The sequence below is a fragment of the Prunus mume genome, linkage group LG4, assembly GCF_029339155.1.
Source record: "Prunus mume cultivar Tortuosa linkage group LG4, ASM2933915v1, whole genome shotgun sequence".
In the NCBI taxonomy this organism is placed as follows: Eukaryota; Viridiplantae; Streptophyta; class Magnoliopsida; order Rosales; family Rosaceae; genus Prunus; species Prunus mume.
This window is the reverse complement of record NC_142701.1, coordinates 7,115,489-7,131,045: the sequence shown is the minus strand read 5'-3', so window position 1 is coordinate 7,131,045 and position 15,557 is coordinate 7,115,489. Positions and strand designations below refer to the sequence as shown.

General features: G+C 37.8%; 1 protein-coding gene across 1 annotated transcript; it reads right to left on the bottom strand.

Annotated features, from left to right (window-relative positions):
* Positions 1–21: 21 nt before the first annotated feature.
* On the bottom strand, positions 22–6,290 carry LOC103328317 (vesicle docking protein). The gene is made up of 7 exons (XM_008230706.3): positions 6,096–6,290; positions 4,169–4,312; positions 3,406–3,555; positions 2,772–3,281; positions 706–2,265; positions 564–632; positions 22–417 (listed from the first exon to the last, which is right to left on the bottom strand). Exons 1-7 carry the CDS (start codon positions 6,141–6,143, stop codon positions 289–291), a joined length of 2,610 nt encoding a protein of 869 aa, XP_008228928.2. The 5' UTR covers positions 6,144–6,290; the 3' UTR covers positions 22–288.
* Positions 6,291–15,557: the final 9,267 nt, after the last annotated feature.

Here is a 15,557-nt window from a genome sequence, read left to right as displayed (position 1 = left end):
CTAATTTCAGAGTGTTCCCAATTTATGAATCCAGCTGGAAAATATTTTCTATCAATTTGTATTCAATTTTCTTTTCTTTTTAATGATATTTCGAAGTACTTCCATCTTAGCTTTCCCCAAACATGCACGAAAAGCAGCATGCATAATAGCTCAGTATTCAGTAATTCCAAGCGGGGAAAAAAAGATATATATATATATATATATATATATATTGCTGATGAAATATTAACCCAACAATCTTTCAGATTCACCTATTTTACTCTCCCAATCGTTCTTCAGACTAAACAATCAGAAATAGCTAGACTTCCCCAGCAATAAGTCAAGCATGTCGTCGGGAGTTAGGAGAGTTGTTCCACCAAGAATCAATTCGATATCCGGTCTTCCGCTTTCAGATAATGCCTCTTGAGCTTCACGAACCTTGTTTCACACAAAAAAACACCAGGGTCATGCTTCTTTTCAAGGAACTAATACAGTAAGTTTTCATGTGCACATGCTAAAATACGATGAGAAGAACCGAAGAAAGAAAAACAAAAAAAAGGTAAAATAGTTTAAGAAATACAGACCTCGACACCATTGATTCCTCCGATAACAAAAACCAGGATGATATTTTGGTCAGCTAAACTTGGTTTTGCCTGAAGAAAATCAGAAAAAGGTTATTAAGTATATATGGGGCTACTGAAGCAAAATCTGGAAACTGCAACTCACCTGCCCAAGGCCAAATCTTCTGAACCCACTTTTAAAAAGCTGCCCAACAGTAGAAGAGTGATACTCCAAACCGGGTACGTCATTCTTGCTCAAAATCCTTGTTAGAAGCTTATAAAGTAGTCCTCTACTTGCATATGGATCTCCACTGAAATTATTTTCTGCAGAGAATGCCCCATCCTTCAATGGTATGTTCCGAATCTTCAAACTGGATAGCTTGTGAAGGAATTTGAACAGGTTATCGACCCTGTCACGCAGCTCCAACTTCAGTTGCATGTCACCATACACTTGCTCTTTACTGTTATCTTTATTGTCAACATCTTCATCACCCCATTTACCCCACTCATCGTCATCGAAATCATCAATGTCTATTTGATCTGAAGACGTTTCTTTACTTTCCTCTGATTTGATCTTTCTTAAGTTGGTCTCAAGCTCATCCATTAGACCATGAAGAAACTTCAGTTTTGCTATTGATGGGTTTTCCAGAATTGCTTCAACAATAGAATCCTTCAACAATTGCTCCTCTTGCCAAGAAAAAGGGCCCTCAGAACCAGATGTTGGGAAATTCTCACCAGCCAATATATATCCAGAAATCATAAGGAGCAAAGCATCCTGAAAAGAAAGCAACCCTTGTGACGCCTCCAATTTTCCATTCTTCTGTCCATGCAATCCCACCAAAGCACTCTTATTGATAAGATCACCAATTTGAGCAGCAAGACTCTGGCTTGTTTCTCCAGCACTTACAACATTTAATGTTTTCTCTGCACTGATAAATGCTTCCCATCTGGCTGAATTAGATTCGTCAAGGGCAACCAGTGCAGCTGCTGCTAATTGAATAATTCCTTTGTTTCTCAGTAAAGATGACTGGGTTTTAGCCAGTGCTTTGACCATGGGTTGCAACTCTGATTTTGTAGCAAAACCAGGACGTGATTTCACATTCACAGTTATTTTTTCGCGGCGAAGAGCTTCTTGAAGCCACTTCTTCACAAGAATGGTCCCATCTTTTGTTCTCCTATCTAGTATAGCTTCCAAGTATGGTGTTCCCCGAAAATTTTCAGTTGAAACAAAAGACCCACTAAAAAGCTCATTTTCGAACTGAAGGGGCTTCTCATTATGAATTTTGTTCTTTAGATTAATCAAATCTAAAACTTGAGAAGCAGAGTTTCCAGAATCCAACCCACATAGAAAAGCTTCAATGTTTTCTAAAAGGCGAAAGTGATCTGTATTGCAATCTTCTTCCCTTAGAATTTTGGCAAGCGGTATCTGAACATCAAGAGAAGCCCGTTCCAGGTTAGAAGGGCTATGCTTGAGTTGGGTCTGTGAGCTTTTTAGGTGGGTAAAGGATGTTGCTTTTTCCCTACGGGGCAAGGATGAAAACATACAATCAACAAGTGAATCTCCATGACAGCATGGAGTAAGAAGATCAAGTGTACGGTCAACAAGTAACAGCCCTGCTGATCGTTTACGGCGACCTACATCATAAAGACTTGACATGTCTGTCATAACTTTCCCCACAGTTTTTGAGAGATCACCAAGTGAAAATATTTCCGTCCTCAAGTCCATCTGCATAATTAAGTGAAACAAACCACAGTCAGGGTAAACAACTAAAGCAATCTGCACTGACACCATATCAAATTAACCCTTGGGGTACACACACACTAAAATAAAATAGCGCAAATTGTCAACCTATTTTGTATTGTTCTTGTTTTTACTTTATATACTTCACATGTTGCTATTATAATACTACACAGATGAAATACACTTTCAAAAGATATAGAACTGCAGGTTTTGGTAACAATCATTGTTGGCATTTAAAGTGATATCTATATCATGGAAAATGAACATCTAGAAATGTTGGCTAATTGAAGTTTTTATATTCTCAGATTACATTAATACAAGGGTTTTGGATGGTTCAATATTTACAACATTGTAAGCTGTAAGCTATCGTTTAACTCTTTGGTAATATAAGTGCAATCTAGACTTCAGAAGACAATCAAATATATAGAAACTTAAGAAATGAAGGAAATAAACTAAAATTGAATATGGGGAAAGGGTAGTATGTATAGCACCTTTGCAGCAAGATGGTAAAGAAAATTTGCTGTAAGCGTTGCCCCAGGAGGAATATCATCACCATCAGAAGGCAATCCAGTACTTAAGGGAGGCAACCCGGGACTAAGGGCATCCTCATGTTCAACTGATAAGTATGCTTCACCAACTGATCCCTCTGAAGGTAAAACAAAGACTCTTGGTGAAAAAGGACACAAAATCATGGGGAAGTGATGCACAGAAACAACCAGTTTTTTCCCTACATCTTCTGTATCAGCTATCGGATTCTCTTCAATGAAATCTCCTGCTCTTGAACTAGCTTTGGGCCGAGATAGGTCCTCTTCACTGGACGCAAGTCGTGACCATCCTTCATCTTCCAACTTTATCTCATCCTTTAAATTGCTACCTTCTGTCTGTCTGGAATTTTCCTTACCCTTCCTAACAAGCTCCTCGTAATCTTGGACAAGCAAGGATTCATATTCATGAAATGCATCTGTCCCCAGAGGTGAATCAGCATATGCTGAATGAGCTACCTGCAATCAGTAAAGCATTCAATAAGACATACAGCAACATGCATAGCAAGAGAAAAATTGATTATAAGATGAAAAAAGCGAACATTATAAACCCCATCCAAAAGCAGTAACTCCAAAGAAGCACCTCTGAAATAGATGTGAATACAGTACAACAGCGGACAGCTTGATGTGTGCTCAGACAACGTAAAATATATCGATGTGCATCACTTAGTAGACGAGATGTGATCACCACGACTTTCCTTCCAGGATCAGAATTTGCATTCCAATCAACCACCTAGAAAAAGAAGGGATACAAACAGTTGAAGAAAAAAAAGGATCATAGATACAGAATTAAATAGAATGTTCATCTGCGTCCTAGAAGCATATTATAACAAAAAGAGGACAAGAAGTTTGGTGCATCATGGAAATTATATACTGACATACTATTCTTTTTGTTTTTGCCCAATCATTCTGGTTGCACTACTGTTGGGTGACTGGTATAGCTGCAGCAAGGCCGAAACATCTAATGGAATAAAATTATTTTCTCAATGACTACACTAAAGGGGCTCAAGATAGTAAACAAGAATTAAAGTTTAATCAACAGCTTCACAGTAATTGAAGTTAAATAAAAAGGGATGGACAAAGTTCTCCATTTTACTTCATGAATCGACATACGGAATAATTTCCATCAATACAGAGATTTTACATGAAACAAATGGAGGCCAAAAATTGGTGTACCATGACCATCAAAAGAAAGTTTTTTACTTCAAAAAACAAAAAAAGATAATTTACTACACTTGTTATGTAATATGGTCTCTCTGTCCAAAAAGAATGTCAATGTTGTTTCCACGTTTTACAAGATGAATGAAACAACATAGATCAAATTATGCCTGAAAAAACCAATTTACCGTATCAAGAGAACACATGTTTTCCAAACTACAAACAGCACGGACTCCATGGTTCAGTAACAAAGGAAATGCTCCCATGAATTGGAAACTCTGTGTAGACCCAGCATCTAAGTAAAGAACAGAACCTTCAATGTGCTCCGATATCTAAAAAGAGAAGATGAAGAAATGAATAGTCTAATAAGGCAAATATACATAATAATTTCAACTGAATATTAACATGTCTAGTTGTTACAGAACAATCAATTTAAAAATCGCAAACATATGCAGGTCAAATTGCACAATGCAGTTATATTAGCCTTAAACTAATTCCATAGGCACCCCTATTATCTAAAACTCAAGTATGATTCTATATAGAGGAAGGATTCAAATGAGTTTTTTTTCAGTCGGAATCAAGTTTCATTGATAGAAAGGCAATGCCAATTACAAGATAGTGGAACTCATAAAAATGAATCCAAACAAATGCAACAGTAAGAGCCCACTAGAAATAAAACTCAAATAGGCATAAAGTCTACAACTGGCATAAAGCCAGAGCCCAAAACTGACATAAAGTCAGAGTACAAAACTGGCATAAAGCCAGAGCCAACCAAAAGCAGAAACACCACCAAACGCCAAAGTACCACTGCTTCCATGAAGACCGAGGCATCGCCACGAGGACTAATGATGAGTAAAAGAACTGCAAACACACCAAAAAACACAAAACAAATACAAAAACTACAAATCTGAAAATCCCTCGCAATACATAAACCGACCATCAAAAGACTCAACAACTCCTACAAAAATGAAACCATCAAAGCACCAAGAGGGAAACAACAGCCAATCCAAGAACAAACCTGGGAAAACACTTCCCAAAGCCAAAGAAACCAACATCCTAAGCAAGGAAGGAGGTGGTAACAACCCAAGAATGGAAGGAGGTGGTGCAAGCACCCGAGCAAGAGCTCCACACATCTTCTGAAGGGGACAAGAAAAATAGTGTTTGGGATTAATCGCGGCAGCCCATTGGGGTCGACAGATCCCATAGGGAGATAGAGTCCTTGAAGAAGCCATATAAGGAGGGAGGAATTTATAGGGAGCTGGGAAATTAAAAATAAAAAGAAGGGAAGATAACAGAGATGGAATGAAGAGGAAGATGGAAGATGGATGATAACATAGACGGAACGAAGAGGAAGATGGAAGATGGATGATAGCATAGACGGAATGAAGAGGAAGATGGAAATTGAAAGAGGTATCCCGCGCGGGGGGTTGGGGGTGGGTTGGGGTGGGTGGGGTAGTGGGAAGGAGGGGTAGTGACCACCTCCCCCCTTGCTGCATTGAAAGACTGAGGGTTTGAGAGAGAGGGTGCGGCACTAGGGTTTGAGAGAAAAAATTGGGGGTGGTGCAATGTATGGATTCAAATGGGTTTAAGATAGCAGAATTGCAGATTCTTGGGCAGAATCCAACCTACTCCCGGCCAATTTTTCATTTAACTTTCAAGATGTCATTTTTTACAAGGATTTTCATATAAGAAGTCGAGTATCAACGTGAGCATTTGTAATTTTGTATTCTAAAATAAATATCACTAATAAGTCATACTGAAAAATCAGCTGATTGGTCAAGGACTAGGATTTTAACAACTAGAGAGGATGAACACTGTTTTTATATAACACCCAATAATTCAGCCAATATTTAGGATTTGTAACCCTAAATTCAAGCTGCAATCCCTTATTTCTATAAAAAGAAATCCCAGTTAGGCTCAGATAACTAAATTGCAGTTGAAAAACTCAGTTTCAGACTGATCAATGCAGTAATTTGCAAACTCATTATTTCCAAGCGCAGGAAAAAGTAAACCCTAAACAGCATATATTTGCAGGCGATAGATCCATTTCGTATCAAAATTCACAAAACCAACATCATTCAATTGAAAACTCATAAATAAATAAAAAGCATTTACCTGGCTAATGGAATCGAGGCAAGATTTGGTGACATCAACCAAAGCCATGTTTGCTTCAGTTTATAAATCAGCAGAAAATCAGCAGAACAAGACTTCTCAGGCTTCCTTTGGTTCCATGGATTTGCACTGTAATTCCCGTTCTCCTCTGTTTGCAGTTGGTTTTATTTTTATTTTAAATGTTTAATTAATTAAACGGAAAATGGGGGTTCTATGTACACCTAAGGCTTAGGATAAATTACCAAATAGTCCTCAAATTTGTACTCGATTTACATTTTGGTTCCTCAATTAAATTATTAATCCAAATGGTACATAAACTCTATTTTAATCACCCATTTGGTCCTACCGTCTAATTTTTTGTTAAATTTAACCAAATTTTAGGATAAATACGACTTTTCATAATTAACAAATAAAATAGGATTAAAATAAATACAAAATTAGAAAATAATTGAAGAAAAAAAAAATCATGAGACCCAAACCCCCTCCCTTCGATTTCTTCTCCCCCATTTCCCACAGACCTCTCCAATTACTGCGTTCCTCTTCCCTTCCTTGCTCGAGTACATTTCTCACCTTTTTTTTCTTCTTCTGTTTGTTTCCCGAGAAACTCATGTCTAATCTAGTTGATTACTTGCACATGGAATTGAAATGGGTTGTGGGCATATGGTGTAGATTATTCAAACACAGCGTAGAGGAGCTTGATCTGAGAGGGAAGAGCTTTGTTGACGCTGAATGGATTGCATACATAGGAGCCTTTGGTTACTTGCGATCTTTAAATTTTCTGATTGCCATAGACTCACTACTTCTGCTCTTTGGCCTATTGCAGGTATTTCGATTTTGATAACAGTTGGCTATATTGAAGAGACGCAGAGGAATAGGAAAGCTCCTGAGGAGGTGGGCAATGGCGAAAATGGTGGTGGAGCTGAAGAGGATCAACAGAGGCAAAAAGAAGTAGGCAAAAAAGTGATTGGGTTCGTTGGGAGGGGGAGAGGGTTTGGGTGGTTGTTGAGTTGGGGTCTAGGTTCGTTGGGATAAGGTTTGTGGAAGATTTTTTTCTTTTCTTTTTCTATAGTTGCTGGCTTGGGTGGAGGGTGGGGGAGAGCTAGGGTTTTGGGTTCATGAGGCCTGGGGTGGAGGGTGGTTGTTGGATGGGTTTGGGGTTGGAGCTTGAGGGTGGTGGCCATGGGGGAATAGAGAGAGAGAGAGAGAGAGAGAGAGAGTTTTTATTTTATTTTATTTTTAACGTACGAAATGACCAATTTGTCCTCATATTTAACATCAACATTGACAGAATGTAACGATAGGATCAATTTGGACTAATAAATTAATTGAGGAACTAAAATGTAAATCGAGTACAAGTTTGAGGACCATTTGAGTAATTTATCCTAAGACTTATTTACTGTAGTGCCCCTTGAAATTTCTGTCAAATCCCATTTTGCCCCCCACTAAACTTAAGATGATTCACTTTCATCCATTGACCGAGGTTTGGTGACCCACTTTACCCATACGGTCAACTCCATCTAAAAGTCTGTTAACTTTGATGACGTGGTAGAGGTATTTTTGTAATTTCGTACACATGAATCATCATCCACCTATTAGGTGAGTGACATGGCAAGTGGAGCTCACCTTCTCACATGGATAAAAATATAATTAAATATTCTAATAATTAAAAGTTAAAACAAATAAGAAAAAAAATATTTTCACATAATTAAAAACTTTACCCATCACCCCAGCGGCCCTAATCCTCCCACCCACGACCATCCTCCCCTACCCCCTATCCACCATTAATCCTTACCCATAGCCAACCCCAGCAACAAAACTTCTGAGACTTGATTGGTCTCCATTAAATCTACAAGTAGCTCCTCCAATTTCTCCACCATCCCAAGTTCAATATATAACCCAACAACCATCTTAGCCCTCTTCTCATTGATCTTCCACCCAACATTCAATACTATCTTCATCTCTCTGTTGCTTTTGTTTTTGTTTTTAAATTAAATTTTTTAGTTCATTTTTTTTTGTTGGTTGCAGATTCAATGATAAAGAACATCGAACTCACCGCAACATCCAGCCCTAAATCCGAACCCTACCACCATCACAAGCCTCCCTCTCTCAATCTCCAACCAACCTTAACATCCAACTTCAAATTTGGGTTGTTTGAAATCTAGCCACCTTCCCCAACCCCATGCCTCTCTCTCTCTCTCTCTCTCTCTCTCTCTCTCTCTCTCTCTCTCTCTCTCACATATTAGCACTTTCAAGCCCATAGGAGCCCCAAAAATCAAGCGAATCCGATTCAGATACACCTAACAAAAACAAATCCAAATTCATATATGGGTTGTGTTGTGTGGACAGAAACGTAGGGGGAGAGATGGTGGGATATGGGTGGGAGGGGGTTGGATTATGTATCGGGTAGGGTTTTTAATTATTTGAATTTTTTAATTCAATTTTTAGTTATTTTTCATTATTAGAATATTTAATTTTTTTTATGTGGAGGTGGGCTCCACTTGCCACATCACTCATCTAATTGGTGGGTGATGATCCATGTGTACGAAATTACAAAAACACCTCTGCCACGTTATCAAAGTTAACCGAGTTTTAGATGGAGTTGACGATAGGGAGCAAAGTAGGTTACCAAACCTCGGTTAAGGGATGAAAGTGGGTCATTTTAAGTTTGGGGGGGCAAAGTGAGATTTGACTGAAGTTTCAAAGGGGCACTATAGTAAATAAGCCTAACAATAATAATCTTCTATATATCTAAAGCAAACGGCAGAGAATGGTAAAACATTCAAAATACTATAAAATGTCATTGGTTAATGCAAACATTAAGAATTCAAATTATTAATTAAATGAGGATAATATGATAAATTCACAGTTTTTCATATTAAAGAAAATTAAAATTTAAAGAAAAATCAGATAATAGATCTTATTTTTGTGGAACACAACGACCTATTATCTTTTTTAATTCTAAAATAAAATAATTTTTTTTTAAAAAGGCATCTCAGCAGTTGTCGGAGAGGATAGTAATAATAATAAAAATAAAATATGAAACTTGAGATACATCAGTGCTTTCATAAGCCACTAAAATGCCATTCATGCAAGTCTCGCCACCCACCCCTCCCCTTTCTCCGGCATTCCCAAATTGCAACACTCCAAATCCATCCAAAATTGATCTCCCTACTGCACAGACTTGCCCCTAACCCCTTCTTTCAAGATAATCCCATCGAGGATCGAGCTTGGTCGTATCTCGTTAAGTGAGTTTTGTTTTGAAATAAGTTTAACATATTGATGGTTTTGAATGAAACTTGGTTTAATTGTTTTTTTCTTCAGATTTTGTGGTTTTAAATATATGAATAGCTTTGAGCCATTATGATTTCTCGATTTGCTTTATGACTATTTATGATTATATATGGCTCTATATATTTGGAGCTTGAGAAATTGGTTTTCAAACCACCTTACCATCCTTCCCCTAGTGTTTCCTTTTTTGGCCAAGTAGGCTAAAGGAACGATTTATAATTATTTAGGATTTTGGTGATAAGTGCAATGAATGTAAATGCAAGAAACGAAATCCCATAAATGTAAATGCAATAAAATAGATTAAAGCGATAAAGACTTGATTAAACTTGAATTTAAAGACAACTGAAATTAAATTGCAAGAAACTAAGCTTACACTAGGAAATGAAGAACTTGGATAATCTAGAGTGCTTGAAAGATAAAATTCTAGACTAGGAATTGAAAGGTGCAGGATAAAAAGATAGGTTTTTTTTTTTTTTTTTGTGTGTTGATTTGGAGGTCCTTTCCTCTTCAAGCTATTTGTAGAGCTTACTCCAGCTCACGGGTTTGGCCATTAAATGGCCTCAACTAGCTTTCATTGAAAATCCTTACAAAATTAATGCCTTCTGGAGCTCTAAGCATTTAATGAGAACTTCCCAACAACTACCAACCCATCTAGTTGGTCAATGGAAAGGGATTGGGATTGTGAAACTTTTCTCTTGATCTGGGATGCAATAAGGCTTGGTAGGTTGGCTACAAGTCTTCCCATCTTTGAATTGCACCCCTTGCAAGGAGACTTCTAATAGAACTTTTGAACTTAGCTTCGAAGGCTGAATTTGGACTTGATCTGACATCTGGTAAGATGTTGTGTACTTGGAGCTTCTGACTTGGTTGAGACTCCCACGAATGTTGGGGGTAACATGAGAACCCGATGCTCTTACCAAGAAATTACTATATCCTTTATATGTATTAATCACCAAGCATGATAGCATTTACATATATGATAATTATATGTTTATGTAGGCCATTTCATGGCCGACGAAACAAAATAGCTTTGTTGCTAATAGTTTAGCCATTTTTGCCTTTTAGCAATCACTCATGATCACATACATATATATATATATTGTTGTAAAATGAACGGTATATGCAGGAATATTGAGCCGCACGTAAAGTAAATAAGACACAATATTTAACGAGGTTCGGTCATGCCTACGTTCTCGAAGAGCAGCAGTAGTAACTTTTTCACTATGTAAAATAATAGGGCTACAACTTTACTATTTACAATCTTTGTGGCTCACTGATTTTTCTCTCTCGGAGAATTTCTCTTTGCTATCTTTTCTCTCCTCTCACTCTTCTTTCTTTCTTTCTTCATCTCTGCCTGGGCTATCTTCTCCATTGGTTTTCTCTGTCTTTGCAATTAGTGGGGATGCCTATTTATAGGCAAAGTAAATGACACCCGTGAGTGTGTAGGGAGGCATCATTATGCTTCTTTCCAACATGTGGGCTTGGTCTCCACTAACTTTACAATACTTCCCCTTGGAGACCACTAGTAACATGTTGGTTGCTTAATTAAGTCTTGCTAGGAGAAAACCCAGTGAGGTAGGAAAATGGTTGAAAGAAGAACAGTGCAGAAATCAATGTAGCATACTTTTAGACCCCTGATGAATATCTCCCCCTGAAATCTTCATGACTAACTTTTTGGAGGGAAAATCTTTCAGAGTGAATGGAGGATGTAGCCATAAAAAATTCCTTTGTTGAGTAAGTAAATATATTTCCAGTGAGCTATCTCTATGTAAATCATAGAAATTTCCAGAGTCCGCGTATCTAACAAAATCTGGGCTATTTGTAAGTTTGCTTAAGAAGAATATGTCCGTATATGGCGTTATGCGGAGATAGCATCAAATATGCCTCACATCATCCCAAAGTGGTGGTGATGGAGCTGAGCTCTATTTGGAAAATATAATGTCCGGTCCAGTATACTTCCAGAAAATCATTTAAGTGCCTAATGGAACCCACATAAAAATGCTTCAATACTTTCTTAGTATAATCAAAATCTCATTGGCATTCAAGCCGAGACAAATATTTCTTGAACTATTTAGGAGTTTTAACCAAGTATTAACTCTTCAGGACTTTAATCAATTATCAACTCTTCAAGAGTTGTAATGTGTTGCTATTGCAAGACTTGTCATTCTAAAATGTGATAAAATGTGGGATGTAACTTTTAGCATGTTGCTGGCACGTGGCGTAACACAAAACAAACACAAACGAGTAACATAATAGAATAAGTTATCAATACCAAATTTGATAGGTTTGACCGAATTGATGCCACTCCTATTATTTTGTACCTTTTAGAGCATTTCTACTGGGAAGCCCCAAGGCAAGAGGCCCCCCAGGCCCTCAAATGTGTTTCCAACGCCCCATTCTTGCCAGGGTAAGAGATGAGCTCCACAAACCAGGGCAAGGTCCAAGGCAAAATCAGCCCACCCTTCTACCGAGGGCTATGGCGTCACGATGACGCCAGGCAAGAAATCAATTTTTTACCTTTGGCGCATGACTTACACACGTGGATGCGACACCAAGTACAAAAAAATTTGAATTTTTTGTCGCTAACTCCAGCACCTACTTTCCCCCAACAAATAGAAGCCATGTGGCGCTACTTGGGGTGTCCGATCCATTCTTTCATTGCCATCCAACGACTACTAATTTTTATATAATAAAAATTGAAAAAAATACTAAAAAATTCTGAATTTTTTTTCTCTATGAATACCTACCAATATTATTTACTTTCCACACCAAATCTTCATATTCGCCTTCCAATATTATTCACTTTCCACACCAAAATTTCCATATGTGTAAAAATACAAATAACCTCTTCCATCGAAGCCGGAGGCTCATGGACAACCATGGAAGATGTTTTGTTATGTGAGTGTTGGGTCCAAGTTGGTCATTGCCCGATCACTGGCAATGATATGAAGTTATCTCATATGTGGAGAAAAATTCATGGAGAATTTTGTGAAAGATCAGGTTTGCCTCGTAAGGAAATGGTCTTGGCTAGTAGGTGGAAATTTTTGAATAAAGAGTTAGGGAAATGGAGAGATATGTTGGAAAAAGCGAGGGACAACGTTTGAAGAGGCGAAAATCTTGGCGACGAGGTAAAATTTTTGTAATTTCCGTTTTATTAAATTTAATGTCATATTTTTATATTTTCTTACATTTCCATTTTTTTTAATTATAGATTATTCAAACACAAATGTGGTTTGGTGTCATTGGCTGAGGGAAAATTTTTTTTAATAATCACCAATGTTGGGAGGTTGTGAAGAATTGTTCGAGATTCAGAATTATTCTCACGGGTCTGACCATTGTGTTGAATGCGAAGCCGCTTCCATGATAAACCGACATCGGATTTGATGTTAGACTCTCCGATGAATCAAAACTCACCAATCCTAAAGAGAGTCGATGCCTACTAGGAAAAAGGTGGCTAAGGCCAAGAAAGGGAGCACTTCAAACAATGAATGTGCAAAATTTTTGGAGCAAATTGCTATTAATGGCGCACTGAGAATTAAGAGAGACATGAAAAGAGATGAGGCTGACAAGGCAAGAGATGAAGCATTTGCAAGAGAAATGGAGTATGCACACAAAGAAGACATGGACAAGAAAGATCGTGAAACCATGGCCATGGATACGAGCCATATGTCCCTTGAAACAAAGTCATTTTGGAAGCAAGAACGAAGGGATGTTATGAGAAGAAGACTTTTTCGTGATGATGGACCTAGCAACATGGATACCATTAGGTTGTATTGATAGAGTTGTCATTTCTTAATTAGTTGTATTGATTGTCTTTTATTGAAAGAAAGCATTCAATAATATAGCTATTTATTTAAAACATTGCATACATCAAAACAAAGCATTATTCATTACAAAACAAAGCCTAATTCAATACAAAATACAAACAAAGCATAATTCAAAACTAAGCATTAAACTTGACTTCATTGGTTCATTTCTCTCTAAAATCTCTATTCCTTTAGGGTAAGAGCTTTTCACCACTAACAAGAGTTTTGTTTAGGGATTTCCATCCCTGGTTTGTCTAGGGTTTTATTTATTTTCTTACCAAACTAGTGATATAGAGGGGTTGCTCAATCAAAAATGCATCTAAAATATGCATAATTTTGGATTCAAGTCCATAACGTACCATTGAGTTGTATGACGGTAAATATGGGGTGACAAGTTGGGAATAGTCGTAAACGGTGTTTGGATGTAACAGAGGGCAACCTCTCTATATCACTAGTTTGGTAAGAATGATAAACCCCTCTATATCACTAGTTTGGAAGAGTTGATAAATTCGTTGGAGAAAGTACTCATCCTAACTGAGGATGAGAATGATGCGATTCAGGTTGGACAAAATGATGTTGATGACGTGGGGGAACGACTCAAGACGAGCCTGGTTGGAAAAGTCTTTACAACTAATGTTTTCAACTGGGAGACATTCAAGTAAACGATGTTGAAGATTTGGAACACAGCTAGTGAGGTGGTGGTGAAAGATTTAGGTGAAAATCCCTTTTTGTTCATCTTTGCGATTGAAGGAGATCGACTAAAGTTGTTGCACAGTAGGCCTTGGAATTTTGATAAAGCTCTAGTATTACTTGAGATTCCTAATGGTAGTGTTGCTCAATCAAAAATGCATGTAAAATATGCAGAATTTTGGATTCATGTCCATAATGTACCATTGAGTTGTATGACGGTAAATATGGGGTGACAAGTTGGGAATAGTCGTAGACGGTGTTTGGATGTAACAGAGGGCATGGATCGGGAGTGTTTGGTTAGGTTTTTTAGGATTCGTGTTTGTTTGGATGTCTCCAAGCAGTTACGACAAAGAAAAAAGGTGATTCTACTTTATGCAAACACATAGTTTGTAGATTTTGATACGAACGATTGCTAGAATTCTATGTTGTGTACGGTAGAGTAGGTCATGTGTTCAAGGATTGCTCTTTTGTCTACCAAGCTAAAGAAAACAAAGAAACCAGAGAAAACAGAAGAATAGTTTTACTGAATAATCCTATTCTCATTTACTTACTTTTCTTTCTTAATTACATTTACATTTTGAGGTGTATATATATAACCAAGGCTGTACTAAACTTTCCCTAACAACCTGCTGTAACAAACATAACATCTTAACAAACTAAATGAGCTATCATGAGTCATGACTTAGCATCTTTATCTTTACACCCCCTCAAGCTGAGCTTGGAAAGACTAGGAGTACCAAGAGAAAGCTTGGATTGAAGAAAGAGGAACCGATTCTTAGACAAAGATTTAGTATGAATATCAGCTATCTGGTCTTGGCTGCAAACATATGAACTGTAACCAGATTTGCAAGAACCAGCTCTCGGATATAATGATAATCAATTTCCACATGTTTGGTTCTGGCATGAAAAACAGGGTTTGATGCAAGGGAGATAGCAGAAATGTTATCACACCAAATGGTAGGTTTAACAGAGGAGGAGAAACCAAAATCTCGAAAGACTTTGCAGATCCATGTAACCCAGCAGCAGAGCCAGGGATCGATATTCACCGAGATGAACGAGCGATAGGCTGCTTTTTAGCACTCCACTCACTAAGTTGGAGCCAAGAAACACACAAAATCCACCCGTGGATCTCCTATCAAAAGTGCAGCCAGCCCAGTCTGCATCAGAGTAGGCGGATAGAGTGAGAGGACCTTTATGAAACCATATACCATGTGAAGGTGTACCTTTGAGAAATCTGAGTATTCGCTTGGCTGCCTGCATATGTGAATCAGTTGGAGCATGCATGAATTGGCAGACTTGATTAACTGCAAATGAGATATCAGGCCGAGTCCAAGTTAAATCTGAGGCCTCCCACAATGGATCTATACTCTGTGGGATTTTCCAAAGGTGTACCACCGTGATCCAGTTTGGTAGTTCCAAGAGGTGTAGAACAAGGCTTAGCACCCTCCATTTTTGTCTTTTGTAACAAGTCCATCAGATATTTACCTTGATGGAGAAAGAGTCCCTCGTTGGTGCGTTGAACTTCAAGACCCAAGAAATAATGTAAGGGACCCAAGTCTTTACAGGAAACAAAGAGCTCAGTTTCTTGATGAAAAGATTGCACACTAATGAATCTGGACCACTGACCAAGATGTCATCCACATAGACAAGGACAATAACAAGAACTAGAACCTTGAGAACA